Source organism: Mus musculus, chromosome 6 (assembly GCF_000001635.26).
Source record: "Mus musculus strain C57BL/6J chromosome 6, GRCm38.p6 C57BL/6J".
NCBI lineage: Eukaryota > Metazoa > Chordata > Mammalia > Rodentia > Muridae > Mus > Mus musculus.
Genome location: NC_000072.6, coordinates 148,245,079 through 148,270,102, shown reverse-complemented (window position 1 = coordinate 148,270,102; position 25,024 = coordinate 148,245,079). Strand labels below are relative to the sequence as shown.

The 25,024-nt window shown below is 43.2% G+C and overlaps 1 protein-coding gene and 1 long non-coding RNA gene across 8 annotated transcripts in view; one reads left to right on the top strand and one right to left on the bottom strand.

The window, feature by feature from the left end:
* Tmtc1 (transmembrane and tetratricopeptide repeat containing 1) overlaps positions 1-25,024 on the top strand; it is a 212,341-nt gene that overhangs the window by 174,668 nt on the left and 12,649 nt on the right. For 3 of the 7 annotated variants that reach the window (NM_001347518.1, NM_198967.5, XM_006507072.4), the window contains 5 exons: positions 7,212-7,320; positions 20,513-20,615; positions 22,565-22,700; positions 23,225-23,369; positions 24,255-24,392. In NM_001347518.1, coding sequence (NP_001334447.1) covers positions 7,212-7,320; positions 20,513-20,615; positions 22,565-22,700; positions 23,225-23,369; positions 24,255-24,392 — 631 coding nt within the window. Of the gene's footprint in view, positions 1-7,211; positions 7,321-10,285; positions 10,339-10,688; positions 18,604-20,512; positions 20,616-22,564; positions 22,701-23,224; positions 23,370-24,254; positions 24,393-25,024 lie in introns of those variants that run through there. The other 4 variants (XR_001785149.2, XM_017321670.2, XM_011241618.3 and 1 more) reach the window with 4 other exon arrangements.
* On the bottom strand, positions 1,428-24,287 carry Gm52483. Its single transcript, XR_003956551.1, has 3 exons — positions 24,180-24,287; positions 4,430-4,495; positions 1,428-1,956 (listed from the first exon to the last, which is right to left on the bottom strand). It is a non-coding gene; the product is annotated as a predicted gene, 52483 (long non-coding RNA).

Here is a 25,024-nt window from a genome sequence, read left to right as displayed (position 1 = left end):
GCCTTTCATTTTTAACGGTGCTTTTCCTGATGTGACCAGGGAAGAGGGATTGGGGATCCTAAAACTCCTGCAAAGGGAGAAGGAGCCATGTCTCAGTGTGAGTCTCCGAATCGAGTGGATGAAATCATGTGAGTAGCTAACTTTGTAACTGACAAGTAAGTTATATACATGGTACACTTGAAGTATATGTGTGCCTGTATATAGCTGCATTACATAATTCTTAAAACAACCTGTGCTGAGATGTGTTACCATCTTCATCTCATTTCACAGGTCAGGAACCCAAGGCACCTGTAGAGCTCTGTGACCCTAACCTAGGCCTGTCATCAACCCAGGATTGAACTCTGCTCTTTGACCCCTTGTCTTTACGTTCCTTTCCTGTTTTTCCTAAATAGCTCCCCAGCTCCCAAGATAGCAAGCTGTGTAAAAGCTTACCTGGCCTTGTACAGACTTCCTAATGGCCTTTCTGAAGGAAACAGTTCCGTTTATTTTCATTACCCAGAGGTTGCATTGCTAAATGACAGAGGAAGGTAATATAGAACACTGCAGATGATGAGCTGGGCTTTGGAAACTGGAGAAGATGTACAGAGGTGTAGGCACGAAGTAGACCAAGATGTGGGAGAGCTAGAAGCAGGTAAGGCTAGAAGTCACTACAAATAGGTCACCGTGAGGGTGAGTGGAGGATGTCAGGCCAAGAGGCCGAAGCAGAACACAGCTGATGTGCTCACTTGGTGCATGGTGGGCAAGGGCCAGGGAAAGTGCAGTTAGCCACTAAACTGGCATTTTGTGCTGAAGTTAAAAAGTGAAGGTTCATGACTGTAATCCTAGTTCTCAGGAGGCAGAGGCAGGTAGATCTCTGAGTTCAAGGCCAGCCTGGTCTAGAGTGAGTTCCAAGACAGCCAGGTCTACACAGAGAAACCCTGTATCAAAAAACAAACAAAACAAAAAAGAACTTAAAAGTCCCTTTCTCTTCAGCCACAGAAATAGCTGCTGCAGCATCCACCTTTGCTGAGACACTATACAGTCAGGGTTGGGGACCACAACTGGCCCAAGTCACTCAGCAACTGAAGATGAGATGGACAGAAACAGTACCTAGTCCAGTGCCTAGCAGAAACCCAGCACAATGACCATCCACTTAGCCCCCAGCTGTGGACAACAATTCCTTGCCACCTTCTCCTCCAGATCCCAGTGGTAGAACCATGTTCCTGCCCTATTGAAGTTCCTACAGGGCTTAGCATGCGTGTGTGCTTTGAAGTCATGCTACTTGGGACTAGTTTTGACCTTGATGTTATAATTGGTTTGGTACTACCTTCACACATCTGTAGCCCAGAACTGGTTCTGTATATCCTGAGCCTCAGGAGGCAGGTGTTCTGTTACCCCGGTGCAATGCAGTGATCTCCCAGGGTGATGATGTACCCCACGCCCACGGAGAGAGACCTGGGATCAAAGCTTCTGGAGCTGTGCTCTGTGTTGGCCCTTATGTGACTGATCTCAGCCTTCACCATGTCTAATGCCTTGTGGACACACACTCTGGGACTTTGCACCATCAACACCTCACTTTCTGTCTGGCAGGGTGGATCAGTGGGGAGAGGTGTGACTGTGATCTTGTCCTTGAATTTTAGCTACAATGAGCATCTCTCTGTGTGTGGTCTGTATCTGGTGTCTGTATGTATGTGGGGACACATGTGCATGAGTGTGAAGTACAGAGGTAAGCCTCATGTGTTGTCTACTGTGTCTTTTGAGATAGAACCTCTCTTTGCCCTGGTACTTGTTGTGTAGGCTAGGCTGCCTGGCCAGTGAGTCCTAGGGCCCAAGATCCACCTGTCTCCATCTGCCGAGTGCTGGGAGTACAAGTGTAATATCACACTTACCTGCTAGGGGTCAAGTTCAGGTCCTTGTGTTTGTGTAGTAGGCTTTGTCCACTGCACTAGCCATGATCACTCAGCAGTTCTTCCCACCCTGTGTAGAGAGGCAGAGCCCTAGAAAGCTCATGCTTACAAGGACCATATTCTTCAATAACTGTAGCTTGAATTTTACATATCAGTTCTTTAGAAGAGCTGGTGCTATCTCCTGCCATAAATGTAGAAATCAAATCTTCTTCATTTGTGGAAATCTCATTTTTGATCCAGTAGTAGTAAAGCACAACGATACAGTAACAGAAGCAGAGTGACGCAGAGGATCCCAGAAGCGTTTGCTGCCCACCCCCAACTCCATGCAGAAGAGCGCCTGCTGCCCACACCCCACTCTATACAGAGGAACGCCTGCTGCTCACAGCCTGCTGCCCACCCTTTACTCCACCAGCAGGCTGGATGGGGTTCCTTTCCCTTTTTCCTTTTCCTTTTTCCTTTTCTTCTTTCTTTTCTTTCCTTCCCCCCCCCCCCAAGATACTTTGTGCCTACTTCCCCACCTCTTTGCTGGCATTTTGTCTGACTTGACCTTGCATGGTCTTGTGAATACTGGCATAATCATCATGAGTTCATTGATACACCTATCCTATTATGTTTGGGAAACATTCTCTCCTTATATCATCTACCACCTCTGGCTATTACAGTCTTTTTACTCCTTCAACACAGAGCCCTGAGTGTTGAGGGCAAAAGTGTGATACAGACATACATTTATGGTTGAGTATCTGAAGTATCTTACTCACTATAAACTGACCAGTTATGGGTCTCCTACTCTTGAGGAGGAACTCTAGTGCTGCTTACAAGTTACCAGCCTTGTTTCTGCTACTGACATTTTCTAAATTCATCCTGTGTCAATTCTTTCTTAAAGCAAGCAGCTGCTTCTGCTGAGATGAATGTGGGACAGCAGACAGGAATCGAGAAAGTTTTGTAAATTAACAAACTTAACATGTCTCTAATTATTGAAAGGAAATGGGGCAAATCCTTAATGCCTTTGCTAAATATCTCTCATTAAGATGGAGCCAGGGAAGTGAGCCTCTGGGCATGCTTTTACTTGACAAGAGGGAAGCAGAGCCACAGTGAAGTTCCCTGTGAAAACACAGGTGTGGGCTGCAAGATCGTCACATTCTGAGCAAGATCTAGTTTTTACTTGATATTTTTCTTATTAAATACATACCGAGGAAGTTATTGGTCTCAGGAACTCATTCTGAGGAACTTTAGCCTTTGGAAGTTCCTGGGGCAGGGGTAATTTAAGAGAGTTGAATCTTGCTGCAAATTGTTAAAGCTTTGTATTTATGATTGAAGCTTATATGATGCCGAGTTATGTGTGTGTGACTCGTGGTCCAGGGTGCTCCATTAGAGAAAGGGTCTCTATAATGGCAGGGTTCATTGTCATTCCTCCATCCATCACTGGGGTGGCTTTGAAGTTTTTTACTATATGCAGGTTATTGGAGTGGGATTAGATACAAAACAAAAGATTAGTAGATTATCATAGGTGGTGTTCTCTTGCCATGAAGAGGCACTATGACCACAGTAACTCTTTATTTGTTTGTTTGTTTCTCTTTCTTTTGAGACAAGGTTTCTCTGTGTAGCCCTGGCTGTTCTGGATGAAACTTACTCTGTAGACCACAGAGATCCATTTGTCTCTGCCTCCCAGGTGCTGGGATTAAAGAAATGCACCTCCACCACCCAGATTAGAAGCAGTTCTTATAAATTTAATTGGGGTTGGCTTATAATTTCAGAGATTTAGTCCATCATCATCATGGTGGGATCATGGTGGTATGTAGACAGACAAGGTACTGGAGAGGTAGCTGAGAATTCTACGTTTACATCAGCAGGCAGCAGGAAGAGACACTGGGCCTGGCTTGAGCATCTGAAACCTCAAAGCTTACCCCCAATGACATACTTCCTCCAACAAGGTTACACCTCCTAATAGTGCCATTCCCTGGTGACCAAGCATTCCAACCTGTAGGCCTGTGAGGGCCACTACAAAGATCCAAAGTCCACTCACAGTGGAGGCTGACATTTAATAAAGGTCACTCTGAGTGTTAGGATCCTAGTGCTTAGTGTCTCACTAGCCTCTTGAGGGGAAAAAGAAAAAACCTTCCAGGATCCCCTCTTTTTCAGAATTCCCTGAGAGAAGCTTTGATGGCTCTATTTCCACTGTATCAGATGGACATTAATGGAATCCTCAAGATATACATTCACAGGCTGTGTTAAGTGGTAGTTAATCTCTCTACATTCACTTATGAAAGGTCTAAGTTTTCATTCTAACTGACATGAGTTATTACAAATGAAAGGCACCACTAACCCATTATTATAGAATTATTGTGGTTCCCCCCCTGCCGATTTTGAAGAATTTTCAGCTAAATAATGTCCTATAGAGACTAATTTTCCACCTTAATTTTGTAAGTCTATATCTTCCCTTGGATTTAAGTAGCATTTCTAAATTAAACTTAGTGAAGACTCTTTGGAATTCTAACCATAAAATCAGTGGTCAAATTACCAAGGTTAAAAAAATGCTGACTTACCGGTCCAGAGGTTTAGTCTATTATCATCATGGTGGGAAGCATGGCACTGTACAGGCAGACATGGTGCTGGAGAAGGAACAGAGAGCTCTATGTCTAGCTCAACAAACAGCAGGAAGAGAAAGGCACTGGGCCTGACTTAAACAAACATTTGAAACCTTGAAACCCACCCCTCACTGACACACTTCCTACTCCAACAAGGCCACACATCAAATAATGCCACTCCCTATGAGCCTATGAGAATCATTTTAATTCAAACCACCACATCTACCAAACTGAATTCCTAACTCTAAGGACTTTTGAAACCATGATTGTTAACTCTCAGGTCTATGATAGGAGTCTCCCTCCTAGGTGAAGGTAACTGGTAACAAGCTGCTTCTGGCATTGAAGCATTCAGACTGTATCTTACAGAGCCTGAGCCTGCAGGGAGTAGGAGAGAGGGCAGCTGTTAGGAATGAATGACCTTGTTTGTCCCTGAGAAGACATGATGTAGGTATGCTGAGGTCTCAGTACCCACACAGAGCACCTGGGAAGTGTGAATGGGGCCCGAGGTTCTATTGTGCATCAAACTGCCAGGTGACATTCACAGAGGTACATAAATCACACTGTGAACAGCGAGCTCTTACAACTGAGGGTAGACTTCTGAGAGTTAAAATAAGTAGCCATGATTAAATCCCAGTGCTTAGGAGGCTGAAGTAGGACATGCAAGTACATGAACAATGGTCCAGAAGTACAATACTAAAACCATGCTTTAAAAATAATTTAGCATGGGCCAGGTGTGGTGTTGCAGGCCTTTAATCCTAGCACTCAGGAGGCAAAGGCAGTTGGATCTCTGTGAGTTTGAGGCCAGTCTGATCTACAGATCGAATCTAGGACAGCCAGGGCTCTGTTACACATAGAAACCCTGTCTCATAAAATATAACAAAGCAAAACAAACAAAAAGATAACAACAACAACAACAACAACAATAATCATAATAATTTAGCACTTACTGGAGTTTTACTATGTGCAGGCCTTTGGACTGGTCTATGGGATTTTAAAAAAGGGATCCAACACAAAGACCACATAGAACACACACTCAGAGTATTAGGATTCTAGTGTCATATTTTAAACTGTTCTTATGTGGGAGTTTTTCCTCAGGGGATTTCAAGGCTGACCTAGCACACAGAGTTGGGCCTGTCCTAAGGAAAATAAAGCAGTTGTGTTACACTGGAGGAACATTTGCAAGAGGACCTTAGTGTGTGCTCGAGCCACTTGACTCTGCTGCATGTGAACGTTTCTCTTCACAATATCTGTCACATGGGGCTGCAGTAAGGACTGAACTCATAATGCCATGAGAATTTATGAGAACACCCAGTACACAGTCTTTACTGAGTGGAATAGTAAAAACACTTGCACCAGACTCTGGTTTAGTCCCTAGTGGGAAAAGGTTCCCTCAAGGCTTAGGCCTAGATCCTTGAGGCCATGGGCTGTCTGTGGTTCCAGGGTTTCTGTTCTTCATAATACACTTTATTTTCCACATTTACAATAGCTGGCACTGAAAATCAGTATTTGTGGAAGTTATTTCAGTAAGCAGAAGGATTAATGCCTAAGAATGAGGTAGTGAGATCCACTGTCTCCCTGTAGCACCAACAGGAGAGGCCTTTTCACCTGAGGAGAGGACTCACAGGCTTCAGGTCCTGGAGCAGATCGACTGACAGAGGCAGAGCCAGTTTGTAGTGAGAGCATAACAACACATTCACTTCCCCTTCCAGCCACTGGTCACAGTGTTTTCCAGTTTCATAAATTGTGTGTGATGCTTTCTTTTGTGGATATAAATCGTAGCTGGACATTTTAGCCGGGTTTGTCCTAGACCAGCAGCCATCACTAAGAAATCAGACTGTGAAGCTCAGTAGTTTTAAGATTATTAGTTGTTCTTTCAGAGGACCTGAGTTCCCTATGAGACCTATGTCATTGGATCATAACACTCATAACTCCAGATCCAGGGCATCCCGTGCCCTCGTCTGGAGCTGCACATGAACTTTACATACAGAGATACACATTTATAAACATAAAATTGTTTTTGTAAAATGGATTTGGACCTGTGGTGCTATTAGAAATGAGGACGGGCCATCTTCACATCACTGTACCCACTTCCATGCTGCCCAGGTGATGTCCCCAGAGTGCTGGCCTGAGGTTCAGTGTTTCTTGTTAACAGGCTTACAGACTCTTCAGTAAAACTTCCCAACAGTGCATAGCAGGTGTGTTAGCTACTTTTCTTGCTACTAAGACCAAATACTTGACAAGAAATTTAAGAGAGAAAACATTTTCTTGGGTTCCCAGTTATAAAAGATGGTATTGTGTCCACAGTCAAGCAAAAAAAAAAAAAAAAAAAAAATGGACAGTCTGTACAACCTTGAGGCCTCTCCCCAGTAATCTACATCTACACCCTTCCCATCATGCAGTTAGGCCCCAAGACCTAACAGTCCACAATTTTCCATAACAGCACCTGCACCAGCTGGGGAGCAAATGTTGCTCAGGGACAGGAGCCTGCAGGGCTCACCACATTCAAACCACAGCAGCCAGAGTCAGTGATGAATCTCCAGTATCTCCTCACTGCTTTCCAGTGAGAATCCAGACACAACTGGCATAACATCTACATGTAAACACAGTAAACATCTACATCAAACACAGTAAAATCCAGGACGAACTACCTAATCTTTGCTAAAAGCTATGAAATGTTGAAGTCTAAGCAGAGGATTGCAGCAAGTGCTCATGAAAGGTGGCCTCCCTCTGTCATCTGCAGGTCCCAGGAGAAGACAGAAGAAGCCATCATGCTGCTGAAGGAATCCATTAAATATGGTCCAGATTTTGCTGATGCCTATTCAAGCTTGGCTTCCCTACTGGCGGAGCAGGTAATTGTTTCCATTTAATTTCAGAAGTGTTTTTTTAAATGTTACTTTCAAGTGCATCTGCCAGTATCATCACAGTATCATCTAGTTAGTCTGGCTAAGGGTTTATCTATCTTGTTGATTTTCTCAAAGAACCAGCTCCTGGTTTGGTTGATTCTTTATAGTTCTTTTCGTTTCCACTTGGCTGATTTCAGCACTGAGTTTTGATTATTTCCTGCTGTCTACTCCTCTTGGGTGCATTTGCTTCCTTTTCTAGAGCTTTTAGATGTGCTGTAAAGCTGCTAGTGTATGCTCTCTCCAGATTCTTTTTGGAGGCACTCAGAGCTATGTGTTTTCCTCTTAGGACTTTCATTGTGTCCCATAAGTTTGGATATGTTGTGGCTTCATTGTCATTAAACTCTAAAAAGTCTTTAATTTCTTTATTTCTTCCTGACCGAGTTATCATTGAGTAGAGTGTTGTTCAGCTTCCACGTGTATGTGGGTTTTCTATTATTTATGTTGTTATTGAAGATCATCCTTAGTCCATGGTGATCTGATAGGATGCATGGGATTATTTCAATATTTTTGTATCTGATGAGGCCTGTTTTGTGACCAATTATATGGTCAATTTTGTAGAACGTACTATGAGGTGCTGAGAAAAAGGTATATCCTTTTGTTTTAGGATAAAATGTTCTATAGTATCAGTTAAATTAATTTGTTCCATAACTTCTGCTAGTTTCACTGTGTCTCTGTTTAGTTTCTGTTTCCAGGATCTGTCCATTGATGAGAGTGGGGTGTTGAAGTCTCCCACTATTATTGTGTGCAGTGCAATGTGTGCTTTGAGCTTTACTAAAGTTTCTTTAATGAATGTGGATGTCCTTGCATTTGGCACATAGATGTTCAGAACTGAGAGTTCCTCTTGGTAAATTTTACCTTTGATACGTATGAAATGTCCCTCCTTATCTTTTTTGATAACTTTAGGTAGAAAGTCGATTTTGTTCGATATCAGAGTGGCTACTCCAGCTTTTTTCTTGGGACCATTTGCTTGGAAAATTGTTTTCCAGCCTTTTACTCTGAGGTAGTGTCTGTCTTTGTCACTGAGGTGGGTTTCCTGTATGCAGCAAAATGTTGGGTCCTGTTTTCATGACCAGTCTGTTAGTCTATATCTTTTTATTGGGGAATTGAGTCCATTGATATTAAGAGATATTAAAAAAATTTTTTGAGAATGAAATGTTTCACCTCATAGTGGACTCTTAAGCATGTTCTTCGTGTATGCGGTATGCTAGCTGGATATCTTTTGGCATAATTGTTACACGTTTGGCATGGATAGCCCACCCACAGGCTGGTATCTTCAAAAAGACCAACCAGATAGGCATCACTTGCCTCCTGCAAAGCACCAATAGCTGCACTCTGGAAGCACAGATCTGTTTTGAAGTCCTGAGCAATTTCTTGCACCAGAAGCTGAAAGGGGAGCTTGTGAGTCAGAAGTTCAGTGGACTTCTGATAGAGTCTGATTTCAGAGTGCCACAGAACCAGGCCTGTAACTATGAGGTTTCTTCACCCCTCCAGTAGAGGGTGCACTCTTGTGAGCAGCTTTTGTAGCCAGTTGTTTCCTGGGTGCTTTACCATGGGTGGATTTGTGGGCAGTCTGCTTTGTATGAACCTTGTTATGGACACCTCCTTACTTACCCCCACCCCCTTCTTCTGGAGCTTGGCAAGCTAGAGGCGGCTGGCGTTAGGGAGCGGCAGCACGACAAAGGCTGCAAACACAATTCTAATCACAGGTTTTTATAGAATTGTCATAACTAATAATTGGCAGCTCCTGTCAAACTCTAGGTATAATCTCAGTTTGTTCTTGATCAACACTAGAAGCCCAATTTTCTCACTGTACAAGGAGAGGGGCGTCAAAGGCAGAAGGATACTATTGTCCGTGATGTGTCTGCTGTCATTTGGAGACAAAGTATGTCAAGAATAATATATGACATTTGCTATTGTTTCTAAAAACTTTTTAATTAAAAAATTACAGAGAAATATGCTAACCTTCAACCCTTTGTGAGCTCCAGTCTGCTCTGCTCTTCCTATGTTGCTTGCTTCTGAGAGGCAGTGGGGGTGGGGGAGCGAGTGCTCCCTTTTGTTCAGGGGTTTTCTAGCCAGAGCTTTGGCATTCCTTCCAGAATGAACTCCTGTGTGGTCTCACATTCCATGTTTTTATTACTGTTTACTTGTGCTATGATGATTTTGTATCTTAAAACCTGCTAGGGAAGAACAGATGGCAAGGCAGGCCCCCAGGAGACCATCTCTGGCATGAGCAGTTGTGCTCTGAATCCCTGTCTCCTTTTCACTTGTCTGAATGACTTGAAACCAATTTTCAGGGTGTGCTGTGTTTGTCTGCCCCTTGCCCTGGGGAATGCACATGAGTTATCTTATATAAACGGATGCTCTGCTTTTGTTGACACATGAAAGTGACCCTGATAGCTGTAGGTTCTGCTGTCAATCAATTGCCAGTCCTCTTTTAAAAGTCAAACTGAGAGATGCCTTGGAGCAGCTGCTAGCTAAACATAAGGAATGGTTTGGCCCACACATTGGTTACTGAGGCTACAATTTGCATTTTAAACATTTTATAAGTTCCAACCAGTAGCAAAATTAGAATAGTCTATAAATATTCAACTGACAGAAGTTACAAACTGTGTTTTAATACAGCCATTTCTAGACCGTTCCTCAGACATAAACATCTGTGGATTTGTGGGTCCCAGATATAAAATGACATCATAGATAAACAGCTCCTACGCACATCATTAAATTACTTAAACTTAGTGCAGTGTACACTAGCTATAGAAATAGCTGCTATACTTTATTAATTAGGGACTAAACAAAAGAAACTTCAGTATAGGCATAGTATTTTCTGAGTGTTATTTGTGTGTGTATGTGTACCAGAAAAAAAAAGATATCTAATACCTTTCTCTTTTGCCTTCTGCCTTATTCTTTTGAGTCAGCGTCCCTCACTGGACCAAAGTTTACTCTCTTGGATACACTGGCTAGCTGGTGAGTTTCTGGGGTCTGCCTGTCTTTGCCCAGATCACTGAGGTTAGACACACATGTCCATGTGTGAAACTAGAGATTCAGATTCAGGCACACAAGACGTACATATAAGCTTATAAGGCTTACCCCTGAACCGTGTTCTCAGCCTCTTTCTTGACTATTTTTGATCTGAGGTTTGTTGCACCTGCAGATAGAGAGGCACGGTGTTCTCTAAACAGTGTAGATAGGCTGTAGTCAGAAAGCCTATCTGGAATAGATGACTTCCTTGAATGTTGACTTTTTACAGTGTTTAATTAATTAAGGTGATCCTCCATGATGTATGCTTTCAGTCCTTGACAACTTTTGGCTCACAGGGAAAAGACAGCCTGCATCCCCCGGGATCACGTTTTCTCTTCACCCTGACCCCTTCATCTCTCAGAGAGACACACCCTGCCTCTGCCTCTGACCTAGGTATGTCAGGCACCTCATTGTGCAGGCATTTTCTTCAACCACCACACATCTCTACCCAGATCCGTCTTCCCTCCTGCCGTGCAGTCGCCGCCTACACAGTACCGTGTTGACCCTTTGTCTACTTTCTGTCATGTCTCCCATCACTTTGTCCTCCTGTGTATTTATTTCCTACAGCTTTATGTTATCTAACATAGCTCGGTGGGCTAATGCTCTTTCATCCACCTCCAGAATGTTTGACTCTGTAAGGGCATTTATTGTAATTATTGTAGTAGTCTCACACCTGCCAGGCTGTATGCAGTTAGTAGATTCCAGATGTGTGAGTAAATAAACTTGGAGAGTGTGCAGTCCCCACTTCAGTCCTCTCATTGAGTTGTGCCTTATTGTGATGCCCTGCCCTGCCCTGCCCTGCCCTGCCCTGCCCTACCCTGGGGTCTAGTGTGAGAAGCAGCTGTGAGGTCATAGCAATCATCTCTTACTCCATTCATTGAGTTTTTATGACGTGGCAGATCTTGAGAGTGGGAGATCTGTGCTTCAGTCTTGGAAAGACTGCATGTTTCTCCTAAATTACATTTAGTTTTTATTTTCTTCTTAATCTGGTACATGAAGATCTTGTATTTTCTAGGAAGGTCAATTCTGTCTCCCCTTTTCATCTCACCTCAACTGGTGGCCATCTGGACTGCACTGTCTGCTTCTCTCTTGTGCTGTTCTTACCTCTACATTTGCCTTTTTCTTAATTCATATTCAGTTCATGTTCCTGCCTTGATTTCATTATCAACAATGAGGTGTGTGTGTTGATTGTACAAATAGTTTCCAGCTCAGATCTTTTCTTCCAGCTCCCTAAGCAGGCAGTAGACACTGAATTACTGCTCTTAAAGAAAAAACACCACAACTTCAAGCAATGTTCAGTTATATCTACAAGTGATACCCAAGTGTTGTCTTGGGATCTCTTGATGAACTGATACCTCTTTATACACTTCACCTTTTTCAGGATCATCTTTTCTTTCTTTCTAAATCCCTTCTTCCTTATAAAACAATTCAGTTTCCAATTCCTGTCCAAACCTTGTTCACTTTTCCATTCTGCGTTGAATTATATTTCCAGAGATCTCTGTGTTTAGCATTTTGCCTGTTGCTGTGAACATGAACCCCACAAACGCAGCTCAGGGAGGAGGGGGTTATCTGCTCACCATTTGTTGGTACAGTTTGTCATGGAGGAAAAGTCATGATGGCAGGTGGTTCTGTGGTGGGAATATTTGACCACTGTCTATTCACATCTCACTGGTCCAGAAAGCAGACAGGAAGGAGGCCCAGCTATAAATCTCAAGATTTGCTTCCAGTGACCCACTTCCTCTACCTAGAACCCACATCCTAGAGATTCTGTTTGCAAACCAGCAACACAGCTGGGAACCAAATGGCCTGAAAGAGACATTTCACCCTCAAGCCATGACATCAGCATACAAATTGTATCATGTTTATATATGTCGTGTATTTTCATTTCTTGGGTTACTATCCTGAAATGAAATCTAAACCATGTGGGCCAGGAAGATAGCTGAGTAGGGAAGGTGCTTGCTGAGAAAACTTAAAGACTGGAATTCAGATCCACAGACTCCACATAAAAAGTGAAGTAGGCATGATTCCTACCAGTAATCCCAGCACTTGGGAAGCAGAGACAGGGGATTCTCAGGTCGGGTTCAGTTGAGAAAAACTTCCTTAATACATAAAGTGGGGCACTATCAAGGAAGACTCTCACTGTCAACCTCAAGCCCCCCTATCCATGCCCTTAACAAATGTACACACACACACACACATGCATGTATACCACAAATGCATGTACTTACACATGAGTTCATGCAAGTGTGAACACACATGCACACACACATATACATACACACCTACACCACATCACATTAAAAATATTAAAACAAAACATTGATTTTTAGTGTTTCAGACTTATCTTCCTCTAATGACAGATTTCTTTAGGGAAAGCATGGTCTTGGATATATCCCTACTGCTGTCTGGCTCCACTCTAATTAGTGTCATTGTTTATATACAGATAAACCATTTGTGTGTTAATACTGTGAAAAGTAATGGTCTTTAGTGGATATTCCAAAGTTTCTGCTGTTTTCGTTTTCTAAATTGATGAACTCTGAGTTCAGTTAAAGATACCACTTTAAAGTGGTCCAGATGTTCACTGACCTTGACATTCATATTAGGACCCAGGACCATCACATCACTAACACAGTAGGCAGACCTTAACCAAGTGGCCATTTGTTGTTTGATTGTTCAATGAAACAAAGGCATTTTTTCAGGCAAAATTTTCTAAAGGATAACATATATATGTGTGTGTGTGTGTGTGTGTGTGTGTGTGTGTGTGTATGTGTATATATATACATATTTTTTTTTCCTTAGCTGAATTTCAGGAGTTTCAGATAGGATATTTGAAATGATTTCCTGATTAAGTTATTTTCTGTGGAAACATAGCAAACTGATATAAAAAATTATTGAATTTCTTACAGTTGGAGCTCAACCGCTGTGAATACAAATTACACAGAAGACCTTCATCTTTTCTGACAAAATGCACTTCCTTTAGCTGCTTTCCTACTCTAGAGGGAAGGTTATTGTGAAATGCTTTAGGATCCTAGAATCTCACTGAAAAGTCTGAAGGGTTCTTCTACCCTTAAGGCAATTGGTTTTCACACAAGAGATAGGACAGCTGTTGGGCTGAACTCAGGGCCCCTCCCTTCTCTGAGTCTACACATCTTATCTTAACCTCTGAAATTCTTTTGGGATAAAACAAGGTTTCTGATACACAATGTAGCAAACAGGAGTTGAGGAAAACCCTTGGACTTGACAGACTTTGAAGCAACCCCTTTCCACTGTTACCTCTAACAGCATCTTAGACTTTCAAACCCCAGAAAATATGGAAGTGATATTCTTAAACCTCAGTCAGCCTGCACACTCTCCCTGAGCAGAGCTACGATCTGCCACACACACAGCCTACACACATGCTGATTGTGGTTGAGGACTAGTGTCACACTGGAAGCAATGACAGAATAAAATCTCCCATGTGCAGTCAAGTTTCCGAAAGCTGTGTGAAAGGATGTACATTTATTTTTAAGTTTGCAGAGAGCATGGCATATGGGCCGTGAGGCACTTGGCAATTGGATGCCTTTTGAATATGGTTGGTTTAATATGTTTGGCTTATTCACATAAACATTTATTATACTATTGTGCTAATATGAAGATTAAACAGATATCTCACCAAGCCAGGAACAATTGATCAGACAAAGAATGCTGCTGTAGAGTTCCACTGGGAAACCCTCTCTTGTAAGGATACTTTATAAGCTTTCAGGCTCTACCCATGCCTACAGTTAAGTCCTCAGCTTTGACAGACTGGGAACAGTGATAAAGGTCCAGGAAGTCCTTGAGAGCATAGAATAGTAAATAGGACTGACAAATAGGCCTGTGTGAGCCCAGGAGTCTGGGAGTGCAATGGTCACTAAAGGCAAGGCCATGCACAGTCTTAAAGCCTCTTGCTGATGGGTTTCAACACACAGACTAGAAAAGCTGTGTCTCTGGGGTAGGCAGTGCAATCCTAGAGACAATCTCTAAAGTTACAATGTTTGCATAGTTTCACTGGGCAGTAGCTTTGCTCAGGGCTCACAGCTTGGGGCTGCTTCACTAGCATATCAACACCTTGGGAGCCTGTCCTGCACGAAGCTTCTGTCTTAGCTGCTCTGGGCTTGCTTCTGAGGTCTGGCTGTTAACAGAGCTGCTCAGTGGCAAGCTGAGGCCTCCTTTTATTGCAAGTCCCATAAAACCACTTTTAAGTTACACAGAATGATATGTTTCTACCAAAGTTCTTTGTCTCTACCTGAAATTTCTGATTTTCTAGGACTTTTTTAGTCCTGACTTCTGCCATTCAAACTATTGATTACCCTTTCCAGCTAGCTATTTCAGTGGGGGAAATTTGGGAACAATCACTTTCAATTATTTGTTTATGTTTTAGAAAGAAAAGAGAAGAAAATTCTAATGGCGATGGGGAATGGTGGCTTAGGCCTATAATCCCAGCATTTGAGAGTAGAAACCTAAGAGTCTCAAAGAAACAGAGGCCCAGCCTGACCTCTTCAGGTCAGGGAGCCACTTCTACTATGGAAAAGCCAGAGAAAAGCAAACTCAGGCAGAAAATGAGATCAGCTTTTTCTCTTATTACACAAGGATATGGGTGATGTGTTAAAATCAGAGAAATGACATGTATCCCCTACTCAGTGGAATGTCTAGAAATAAAGTCATTCTGCCTCAGAATTCTTAGGTGCTTGTAATTCCAGCACTAGAGAGGTATTTCTGAGGCTCACTGGCCAGCCAGCTTAGATCTGTGAGTCTCAGCTTCCAGACAGAGGAACCTCTGGTCTCAAAAACAAGGTGGACAGAACTTGAGAAAAACAAAGCAAAACAAATCAAATCTAAACAAAACACTGGAAGCTTATGACTGAGCTGTTAGGGGCACTGGAGAATGTGAGTACTCCTTTATACACACAGCAGAAGGGTAGAAAAATCTGATGCCAGGAGAGTCTGGGGTGGCAACGGCCTGCCTGTTGCCTTGCTTTCCCCCGATCTCCACGAGCATTCACAGGTAGACGCTGAGCTTCTCAGACAGGGTTGTAAATGGTCCTGAGCCCACAGGAACTTGTAGCCATCTACCCCTTACCACAGAGAACATAATTTTGCATCACAATAGTAATAAGGAAATGAAATTAATACTGTTTATGATGCAGACTGAAGAACCACCTGCCTCCATCTTAGGCTTAAAAGCCTTTGTATGGTAAAGACAAATTAGGTTCATTCCTAATTAATGATTAAACCTCTGTTTCTCAAGGATTGGGCTATAACCAACCTTAACTACAAATGGTTCTGAACTACCTATTCCAGGAACTGCAGGCAATCCATCTATGTTTCAAAAAGTTGTTTATAATTATCCTGCAACTCTACCTTTGTTTCAAAAGGTTATCTGACCACCTATGACTGCCTATTGTTATGTCCACCTTGCAAGCATGTCTTTGTTTCAGGAGGTCACTAGGACTAATGTCTGTTTTTGCACTCTGCTCCCGTAACCCTGCCAAATCCCTACTTGGAAGCCCCCTACCCCTGAACTATAAAAACCTTGTCTTTCTCACAGCCAATGCTGACCTCTTGAACCCCACCTTAGGGGGAGGCAGCCCATGTACACAAATAAAAAGCTTGCTAGAGTGAATTGCTTGATTCAGTTAATTTTGCCATGATGATTCCTGTCAATGGTCTTTCTCCTCCTGTCTTTGGGATTAACATGGCCACTGAAAATTATTGCTAACATCAGGTTTATAACCTACTGAAAAACTCAATTAATATAAAAACAGCTATAAAATATTTTCCTTTCATATATTTTGGGATGTGTTTTTATTTAATACCAGAGTGAAAGATCTAACATGTGAGTTAGTAAGAGGGATGGAGTCTGTCATGAATTGGTTCAGTCACAGTCCACGCTCACAGCTAAGTCAACTTGGAATGAACCCTAATATAAGAACGTATTGATTTAGTTATTTAGCTCCTGGTAACTGAGCATACAAATCCTATTAAGCACCAGAGATTCCTCAAGTAGCAAGTCCTGTGTCTTGTCTTCTTGGAACCTAGTCGTGGAAAGGGAATGTTGGAGCAGGGAGTCTGAATGCCCTGCAGCAGTGTGAAGAGCACTCTGCATCAAGGGGGATGTCTGGGGATGTGAGCCAATGTGGTTAAGGTTGTGCCAGCTCCTGTAAGCTAATGCATGAAGACTGAGGGGAAAATGTTTCCGGCCAGGAGTAGACCATATGTCTCACACCTGCAAAAGTAGAGGATGGGGTAAATGGGATAGGGAAAGCTGGAATCGGACACTTGAGGTATTTACACTTGCAGGTCTCCTCTCTCCTGGTCCCCTGTGTCACTCCTGTAGAGGCATGCTCTGTGTATATTCCTTTGTGTGTGTGTGTATTATTTAATTTACCCTTGAGAATTTTATACATGTATACAATGTAATATGATCATATTCATTCTTCATTTTCTCCTCCCTACCATCCCACCGTTTCCCCTAACACATCCCTTCTTCATGCCTTCTTCTTTTTTCCTTAAACAACCCACTGAGTTCAGTCAGTGTAGGGGCAGGGGGTGGGCCCCCATCCACCAAAGCAGCAGTCTCCCTAGAGGAAAGATTTTCCTTCCCCCAGAGCTATCAGCTGCCGACTGTTGCTCAGTTAGGGGTGGACTATCAACTGACGCTTAGGGACATATCTCATGATTTTTACCACAGTTTTCTGGAGCTGTTTTGCCAACTCATAAATGGCACCTCCATTTGAACTCCTTTTTAAAAAAATCAGATTTTGAAATTATTTTGCATATTAGTGGGTCATAAGACTTTCTCATTGTCCTTACTTCTGCTTAATCTATTCTCAGCCCTTTCCCAACCTTTCCCCCTTCCCCTGACCTTTCCCCTGACCGTACTCCCTCTCCCATCTTGGTTAACACTTTACTCCCCATACCCATGGTCCTTCTGCTGTTCCTTCCCAATCACCGTGTCCTCTTCATTGTTTCTCTGTCTGGCTTTCCTCTTTGAAGCAGCCATTTCTCTTTTACTCCATTACCACACACAGACATACACACACACACACACACACACACACACACACAGAGAGAGAGCTCACACTCTGCTGAGAGACAAAGGCATGCAGCACTAGAAAATGCCAAATGTTTCCTCAGGGAGGAAGAACGCCAAGCTAGTTGATTCATTTCAGTTGGATGTGAAAGAAAATGAGACATCAAATATTGATAGAATATTTCTCATAAATGTCTTGTGATCTCTTGAAGTTGATCGTTTACTGTTTGGTAAAGAAAATAACAGTGGTGAAAGTGAAGAGACAGGAAGCAGGCCTGCTGGGCAGCTTCAGCTTTGGAGCTGCTCTGTCTTGAGTAGTCTGCAGGAGGTTATAAAGCCACGGGATGTCAGACTGGTCAGCTTCCCAGAGTGTCAATCCATGAGTCCTCTGCTCCCCAAGACTGCCACAGACACACATCTAGAGCTTCCCAGTGTCCCACTAGTGAACGGTTACTTTACGGCTGCCTTGTTTTATTGCTTAGAGCAAACACACTTCTGGGTGGGGTATAGACCTGTGGCTGTGTCAGAGACTGTTTCCTGTTGTTAGGATGCTCCACTGTACGCTGCCTGTACAGTCAATACACCTTGCCTTGGACAGTGCTCTGAGCGTCTTCCACAGTAGTGCTGACTAAATGACAGCCCCTTTCTGCTTTTCATCTTGTCAGGTCTAATTTTCTTCATACTTCAACTAACAATGAAAGAAACCACTTAAATACCACTGTCGGGAAAGCTGGTATGAATATGAATAATGGTCAAACATTAAAGAGATCTATAAAGATTTAAATTAATAGGGCCAGGATCTCCCTCAGTAGCACACGTGAGGCTGTGATTTCTGTTCCCACAACCAAAATAATAAAATGTAATAAATATCTCAGCTAATGCCACTGTCCTTTTGCATTGGAAGGTTTTTTAAATATATAAGTGCACTTTTTATGTAGACTTTCTTATTTTAAATAAGCTATACCAATGAGGAGGAAGTATCTTCCTTCCCCAGCAACCATTAACTGACATTAGCTCCTCAAGAAGAGAGGAGACCTTGTAAGTTCCTTTCCACCCATGATAGGGGCTTGTAGGTAAAGATGCAAATTTCGTTTTGTTTTGTTTTTTAAAACGTATGTGTATTTGTGCATTGGTGTGCATATATGTGTGTATGAATATGTGGGGGGAGACATGTATGTGTGTATGCATCTACGTGTACATTCGTATGTACATATGCATGTGTGGGCATGTGCGTGCCTGTGTGTGTGTATCTGTGTGTACATGGGCATGTGCGTGTGAGTGCCACAGTGTAGGTTCAGGACAGAGTAAATTCCAGGACAGGCAAGGCTACACAGAGAACGCTGTCTCAAAAAACAAACAAACAAAAGCTTTCTTTCAGACTTATTGTTAAGATCTAAAGTACCTATTTTGAGATTTTTCATCCATCTTCTCTGAATGTGACAGCTGTTGATCTTGGCAGTTAGAGAAGGTATCTGAGAAATGTCCATTTTGCTGGCCTATGGATCTGATTCAATAAGTAAATCTTGTCACCCAGAAACTTCCCCCTCCTCAGTGGTGCTAAAATAACTGGACTTAGTCACCACTGGTGGTTCCATATGAGATGAAGAGCCCCAGGGGTCCCACCAGGTTCCAGATCTCTCAGCCAGGCTTGCTGAGCAGCATGAAGGATAGCCACCACACACACCTTCACTGACTGGCCGAGGTGTCCATTTTCAAATGTCTGACTTGTGATAAACTTTTAGCATACGGAAAATTGCAAAGAGCTTTGTACTGGATTGCCTTCTTTTACCTGACATTAATGCAGTACTAGAAAATAAAACTGTTAACTATAGTTTCTGGATAGTTCTCAGAACTTTTGGTTATTTACATAATTTTAAGCTATGTGTTTTCAAAAGAACAGTTAATATAATAGTTTTAGATAACTATAGGAAAAATATCTGTAAATCATTGGGTTCTGAATTACAATTTATTAAATTGTAAATGATTAAAATATGTTAAGGTACACAGACCAGGAGGGCAGTTTTCTAACTGGTCCTAGCTGGTTCTAAATGATCTTTTGAAGGTGTGGTGCTTGGTGTGGGGTATGCCATATGGGTTGGAGGTATGCCTCAAGGAGACAGATAAGTGCTTTGTGGAGGCCAACTCAGAAAACATGGATTTATCTTTTTATATATTGCATTCTTTTAATGTTGGACATGCAGTTTTTAAAATACTTTATGTGCTTAAGTGTTTTGCCTGCATTTATGTCTGTGTGAAGGTGTTGGGTCCCCTGGAACTAGATTTACAGACACTTGTGAGCTGCCATGTGGGTTCTGGCAATTGAAACAGGGTCCTCTGAAAAAGCAGCTAATGCTCTTAACCACTGAGCCATCTCTCCAGGCCCCAGAAAGCACAGATTTAATAAGGCAAGGAGCACAGAGTTCAGTGAGCTGTGGGAATACTTCAAGAAGAGAAGGGGTAAGACAGAGTCCTCCCTTCATTTAACCAGGCGTCTCTCCTCATCTTTCTTAAAACCTGTCCCCAATCCCAGCACTCATGTGGTTAAGGCAGGAGGCTTGTAGTGAGTTAAGAGACCAGCCTGGGCTATGGAATGAGGTTAGGTCAACTTGGGCTCTGTCACTCACACACACACACACACACACACACACACACACACACACACACACACACAAACAAGCATACGCAGAAAACTTACCTAGCAAATCTTAGAGGGATGTAGGAAGAAGGTGAGTGTTCTCTGTCAACCCGAGCACTCTGCCTCCAAGCCCAGCAGGTGAAGAGGACCCATTTAAAAGATCATTCTCAGACCTTTTCCACACACAGGTCTGGGTCCATCCAGACCCTTCATCTTAGTAAGTACCAGCACGTTTGCAGTGGTAGGAACTGAGCACACCTGTGCTTGTACACTATGCTTGTGCACGGTTAGTGTAGACTTGGATTCAGGCACAGCCCATGATGTCTGTCTTAGTGCCTGGCTCAGTAAGCACTCTCTCTTTTCCCTGCTCACTCTGAATCTTCCTTGTATTGTTAATTTCATAAAACTTTGTTTTTCTTTGTTCCCTGCTAAAGGAAAGATTTAAGGAAGCTGAGGACATTTACCAGGCTGGAATAAAGAACTGTCCGGACAGCTCAGACTTACACAACAACTATGCAGTTTTCTTAGTTGACTCTGGTGAGTAAGATGCCACTCTGCTGAGATTCCTTTTCTCTCTCACACGGGCACAGTCACCAGCTGTGCAGGTGGCCCACACTTCTGACCACCCTACACTGTGTGAGGGTATCATTTGTCTAAATCTCCAAGCTCAACTCAGAATTGTGTCTATAATGAAACTTCCCTGTGCAGAAAGTGGCTTTGCCTTAAGCCTAGGTATCCTGACTTTCTTACATCACACCCACAGGGCTGTACATCAGCGCTGTACTCCCTCAATGAGCACCCACCTCCAAACCTACCTTCCAACAGATGCTGGCTACTTTCTATAACTGACTTTATTTAAAAGCCTCTGGGACTTCTTCTTGATGTTCTAGCAGTTGATACATTGGTCTCCTGTGGTGGGTGGAACTGGACTCAGATTCATTTTCCTCTGTGATTTGTGCAGACCCCTGTGTTCATGTGTAATGAATCCTCAGAAGTAATGTGATGACTCTTGGCTTTGATACAAAAGTTCCATTCTGTCCTTTTGGCTCACAGACTGTTTGTCCTTCAGGAGAATTCAGTTCTGGTTATTATTTTTTAGATATTGAATTCTTGAAAGGATTTTCATTTTCTAGGATCTGTGAAGCTTTTTTGTTGAATAGAATATAAATTTACATTTGGCTCACCTAAGGAAAGCAAGCTTATTTTTGCATATAAAATTGCTGTGTGGTGCCCCCTGCTGGATCATTAGACACATGATAATACATTATTAAAGTAGGAAGACCAGAAGAACACTTGCTCACTTGCCTGAACCAAAGCTTGTCGTTTCATTTCAACTCCACGGCAGTCTCAACAGGAGCCTCTGGAGAGAACCCTGATGAATCACTGAATACCCTATGACATGGTCCTAGATAAGCCTGTGTTCAAAGAGCATAACTGGGAAAATTAGTGTGGAGACCAGGGATTCAATGTGTTAGTTACCCTTTGGGCCATTCTGAAATTCAGTCACTTAGCTAGTTTCCTGGCCTTCTTGGATCAGGGAGACTAGAGTCTCACTCTGACTTTTGTTATCAAGTCTCTTAAGGACCTTACCTGTTTGTGTGTGTCTGTGTATGTGTGTGTGTGTGTGTGTTTGTGTGTGTGTGTGTGTGTGTAAAGAGATCATTTTGTTTGGGTGGTTTTAAAAACTACCTCTTGAATCCCAAAAGGTATCTAAATAGGATCCTAAACTTCTGTGGAGGCCTTGTGAGCATAGAGGTTTTAATGTACACATTGGGCAAATGCAAAGAGACATTGCTACTATGTTTAAAGTCACATTAAATGCAACCATTGAGGCCAATGAGATGGACACACATGCACTCATGCACCCATGCACCTACGCACGCACGCACACACGCACGCATGCACGCAGGCATGCATGCATGTACGTACACAAATAACACTGAATAAACTATTTTCAATGTTTCAATGAAATGTTTCAATAAAAGGTTTTTAAGACAGCATTGCCACATATCTTAAAGCAGACTTTTATAATCTACTGAGGCCTGTGTTCTTTCTACAGTGGCCTGTTTAGTTTTGTGTACAGTGGGAAGCAATGGTGTCTTAGATAAATAACCATGACCGGTTGTGGTGGCTCATGCCTGTCATCATAGCATTTAGACTGAAGCTGTGGGTTTCTATGAGTTCAAGGCCAGCCTGGGCTACATAGTGATTTCCAGGCGAGCCTTAGCTAAAGGTTAAGACTCTATCTCAAACAAACAACACTGCTGACTTGTTACTAATTTCTTTGTACATATTGGTGAATAATGAAATGGTCCAAGGTTAGGTAGAGACAAGCATAAGAGGCTGATACTCAAGCCTATCACAAACTGCATAGCTGATGGTATGATGCTATCATGCTAGTAAGGATGGCATATCTCAAAAGGGAGACTGGTAGCCATGGCTCTCATCCCTGTGGTCTGTTCTCTTCCCATCCCACCATACTGCAGGCTTTCCTGAGAAGGCTGTGGCTCACTACCAGCAGGCCATCCAGCTCAGCCCAAGCCATCATGTGGCTGTGGTGAACCTAGGCCGACTCTACAGGTCCCTGGGAGAGAACAGCAAGGCTGAAGAGTGGTACAGACGGTACAGTCCCTCCCCTCCACTTTCTTGGCCTCCTGGTGCCATCAGCAGTTTCCACTGGTGTCTTAGTAGCTGGAACAGACAGGCACTCAGAACAGGAGCACATGTTGCCAACTCAGGTGACAGAACAGCATGGCAGTGTAGTTATGCGCTCACAGCACTTACCTGACTGCTGGGCCACAGTGCTCATGGGGGGGGGGGATTTGTCTACCTTAATTAGCCCAATTATCTGGAGCTATGGATGACAACACAAAATGAAGCAGTGATTTCAATGTAGAGACAGATGTAAGGCTGCCACTTTGTCAGAATCTGAACAAGTCAATCACTGTTGCTAGTACAGACTCTTGAGATCCAGTTGCCAGCTTAGTAGGTTATAGGCATTCATTCACTCAGGGTTCAACATGACCTTGATCCAAAACAGACTAAGTTCAAGCAAGGCTCTAACTGGACAGTCCTCCCTCTGCTAAGCGCAGACCTTTGGGAATGTGTCCACAGAGGGAAACATCTGTCTGCCCTTCTCTCTGTAGTGCCCTGAAGGTGGCCCGCACGGCTGAGGTACTGTCACCTCTGGGAGCGCTCTATTACAACACTGGCCGACACAAGGAGGCACTGGAGGTGTACAGGGAAGCTGTCTCACTCCAGCCTTCCCAGAGGGAGCTCCGCCTGGCTCTGGTAAGTAGAGAAGAGAGGAAGTGATACTAGGTATAAGTGCAGCTTGCAAACAGAGATGAGACTGCTGAGCCTCTGAGCTGGAAGGGAAACACTGTGCTAGGGCGGCTGTGTGATGCTCATATTGTTGAGAAGCCTTGTTTCCAAACTGACCAAAGGAAGTTTCAAGGGAGCTTTGGGCACTGACAGAGTACTTGCCTAGTATACACAGAGCCTGGCTTCTAGTCACCAGCACCACACTGAACCAAACCAATCAAAAATAAAGTTGTCTGGAATACCTGACCCAGGTCCACTAGTTCTGGCCCCTTTGATGCATCTGTTTGTCACTCCCACTGATGTGTGAGTGTGAGCAGACAGGTGTGTTTATGCAGATGTGTAGATGCATCTCCACGCTCATTAGTTCACGGCATGTCTTTGCTGGCACTATAGCTTGTTGTAGGTGCCTCTCCCTTTCTCTCTAACATACTTGATTCCTGTGTGGATATTCTCTCATGTAACTGCAGTGTGGTATCAAACTCAGGGCAGCTAATACCACCAATATTTTAATTTTAGTAATTTGAATTCCATGCTTCCTTCTTTCCCCATCAGCCTTGTCATCTTGCAAGCATCCTGTTCTGTCAGGATGGTAGGGAACTACGTCCTGGTGTGTACTGACATCTTTTTTTTAAGACTCTAGACCATTTGCTGGGTCCCCATGGCACTCCCACCAGTGGCAACCAAATGCATGCATGTATCAGCAGCCAAATGCTGGTCCTCTGCAGTGGGCATTCATCTCTCTCTAACATGCTTTATGTTGGGATGTGTTGTACATACCTCTCTGCAGAGGGTGCTCCATCTGCTATGGCGTGACCAGGTGTCTTCTAAGCTCAGTGCCCTCTTGTTTTGCAGGCACAGGTTTTAGCAGTGATGGGTCAGACCAAAGAAGCTGAAAAGATAACCAGCCATATAGTCTCTGAGGAGCCCAGGTGCCTGGAGTGCTACCGCCTCCTGTCAGCAATCCACAGCAAGCAGGAGCACCATGGGAAGGTAACCAAGCACTCAGCCACCCAAAGCAAGCAGGAATGCCAGGACAAAGGGGCCCTCAGAGCCATGTGGGGTCTTACATAGAAAACAGTGTGAACCACATGCTCCTCCAGCACCAAGTTCACAAGGCCATGAAGTCTTGAGAACATTTGTCTCCACATCCTATCCCCCGGGAGCTTTTCTCAGACACCCTCCTACCTCACAACACATCTTGAAACAGCATATCCTTGGCTCCTCTTTGGTTTGCAGATACTTTATCTCATAGTTACAGTTTGTGTCCAGCTGCCCAGCCCCTGTATGCCCGCTGGCTCTCCAAGTTCTAATGTTTGATGCAGTCCTCATATCAGCCTTGGAAGGCAGAGCTGTCAGAACTGTGACTCTTTATCTACCTATTAAAGAAAAAAATCACACAATTATAAAGTTCATGAACCTACTTAAGAAAATGCTTGTTAAATGTCTGCAAAGTGTGGTAGACACTGTAATAGATTCCAGGTATAAGATAGGAAGGAAAAATTGCAGCCCTGGTCCTTGGGAAGCTTATTTAGAGAGACCTGGGGAAGGTCATGATCCTAGGATAAACTTTGAAGCCTTAACAGAAAGACATAACTGTGTGTGCTTCTAAGTAATGTTTGTGT